Source organism: Cyprinodon variegatus, unplaced genomic scaffold (assembly GCF_000732505.1).
Source record: "Cyprinodon variegatus isolate N-32 unplaced genomic scaffold, C_variegatus-1.0 Scaffold24, whole genome shotgun sequence".
Taxonomy (NCBI): Eukaryota; Metazoa; Chordata; class Actinopteri; order Cyprinodontiformes; family Cyprinodontidae; genus Cyprinodon; species Cyprinodon variegatus.
The window spans coordinates 2027815-2029233 of NW_015150477.1; the positions used below are offsets into that span (position 1 = coordinate 2027815).

Here is a 1419-nt window from a genome sequence, read left to right on the forward strand (position 1 = left end):
TACAGGAGTGAAGAAAGTGAATGTGATTGGTCGATTATCAAGGGGGCGGGATTGTTGTGGCGGAAGGTTCACAAGCATGTCTGGTTGTGGCCGGTTTGTTGGAAGCATCTTGCTAACCAGTTAGCAACTTAGTGCTAGTAGGTTCCTAATGGGAAATTCCACTGGGACCAAGTTTGATTTGTGTTTATCATTAATACCCGAATAAATGAAAAAAGTCAGAATCTATTATTAGCTAGAGACTATTAATAACAGGACGTTAACTGCCAGATGAGCTTTGAATGTGGTGATGTCATCAGTACGCTGCTGTTCTAATTGACCCGGATCCAGAGTCGGACTGGGAGCGATTTTCAGCCCTGGCATTTTTTCATCTACACTGACCCACTAGTTTAGGCCTGGATCCAAGTTTAACTAATAAGCCTAAATAGTAAAGAAAACGGGGGAAAAACAGCATCTAAATGGTTAAAAGATGTCGGGACAAGCAGAGATCTGGAGGAGAGGATGAGATTATTTTACATCTGAGCTCCAAACTTCTTTTTTTTAAATCTTTTTCTGGTTTTCTGCACTATAAAATGTTTATGGATTATTCTAGAAGAAACTAAACCTTCCCATTTTAGGAGCTTTGTTTATAGAAATGATGGATTAGCGGGATCATAATACCTGCCTTTTCTTGTAAAAAAAAACTACAGAGGAAGTGGAGGGAGGAGCTAAAGCCGTCTGTCAGGAGAGCTGAGGGACGGCAGGACAACCCTGAGGACAGAGACCTTCAGGACAAACGGACCAGAATGATCCGGACCTTCCTCTGCAGGACCTTCAGCCTGATCTGGTTTAATCCCTCATAAAGTGTCTAATCTGGAGGTCTGCTCACCGTATCACGTCTTTGTGTCCGTTTCGCGCTGCCAGGTGCAGCGGCGTGGTGTAGGACGAGTCCGTCGGCTCCTTCCGCTCGTCCTCCAGCAGCGCCACCACCATGTTGCTGCTCAGGAGCAGCTGGACCACCTGAGGAGGACATGTCTGCTGTTAGAGCCGGTCCCATGACCCGGATACAGGGTGGAAACCACAGGGGGTCAAACACAGAACCCAGAGGGACCCCATGCTGCTCAGGGACGGACCGACCCCTCCCGACCCGACCCCACCTACTAGACTACACTGCAAAAAATGGAAATCTAATTAAGTCATTTTTGCTCAAATTTAGTGCATTTTTTCTTGAATTGAGGAGGTAAGTGTGACACTTTGCCAACAGAACGAGACAGTTTACTTTTAAAATAAGAAAAAAAACTATAGTTTTGTCTTAATTCAAGCATGTATTAGCAAATTATCTTATTTTAGGAGTAAAAATACTAATTCCATTGGCAGGTCATCTTATTTACCTGCTCAAATTAAGGGTAAATACGCTTAATTCAAGACATTTTTCACTTATTT

The 1419-nt window shown here is 43.7% G+C and overlaps 1 protein-coding gene across 1 annotated transcript in view; it reads right to left on the reverse strand.

Moving 5' to 3' along the window:
- Window positions 1-995, reverse strand: part of LOC107096962 (caskin-2-like) — a 19302-nt gene extending 18307 nt beyond the window's left edge. Inside the window, 1 exon segment of the mRNA XM_015393892.1 lies at window positions 866-995. Within this exon segment, the coding sequence (XP_015249378.1) occupies window positions 866-969 (104 nt within the window). The 5' untranslated portion in view covers window positions 970-995.
- Window positions 996-1419: the final 424 nt, after the last annotated feature.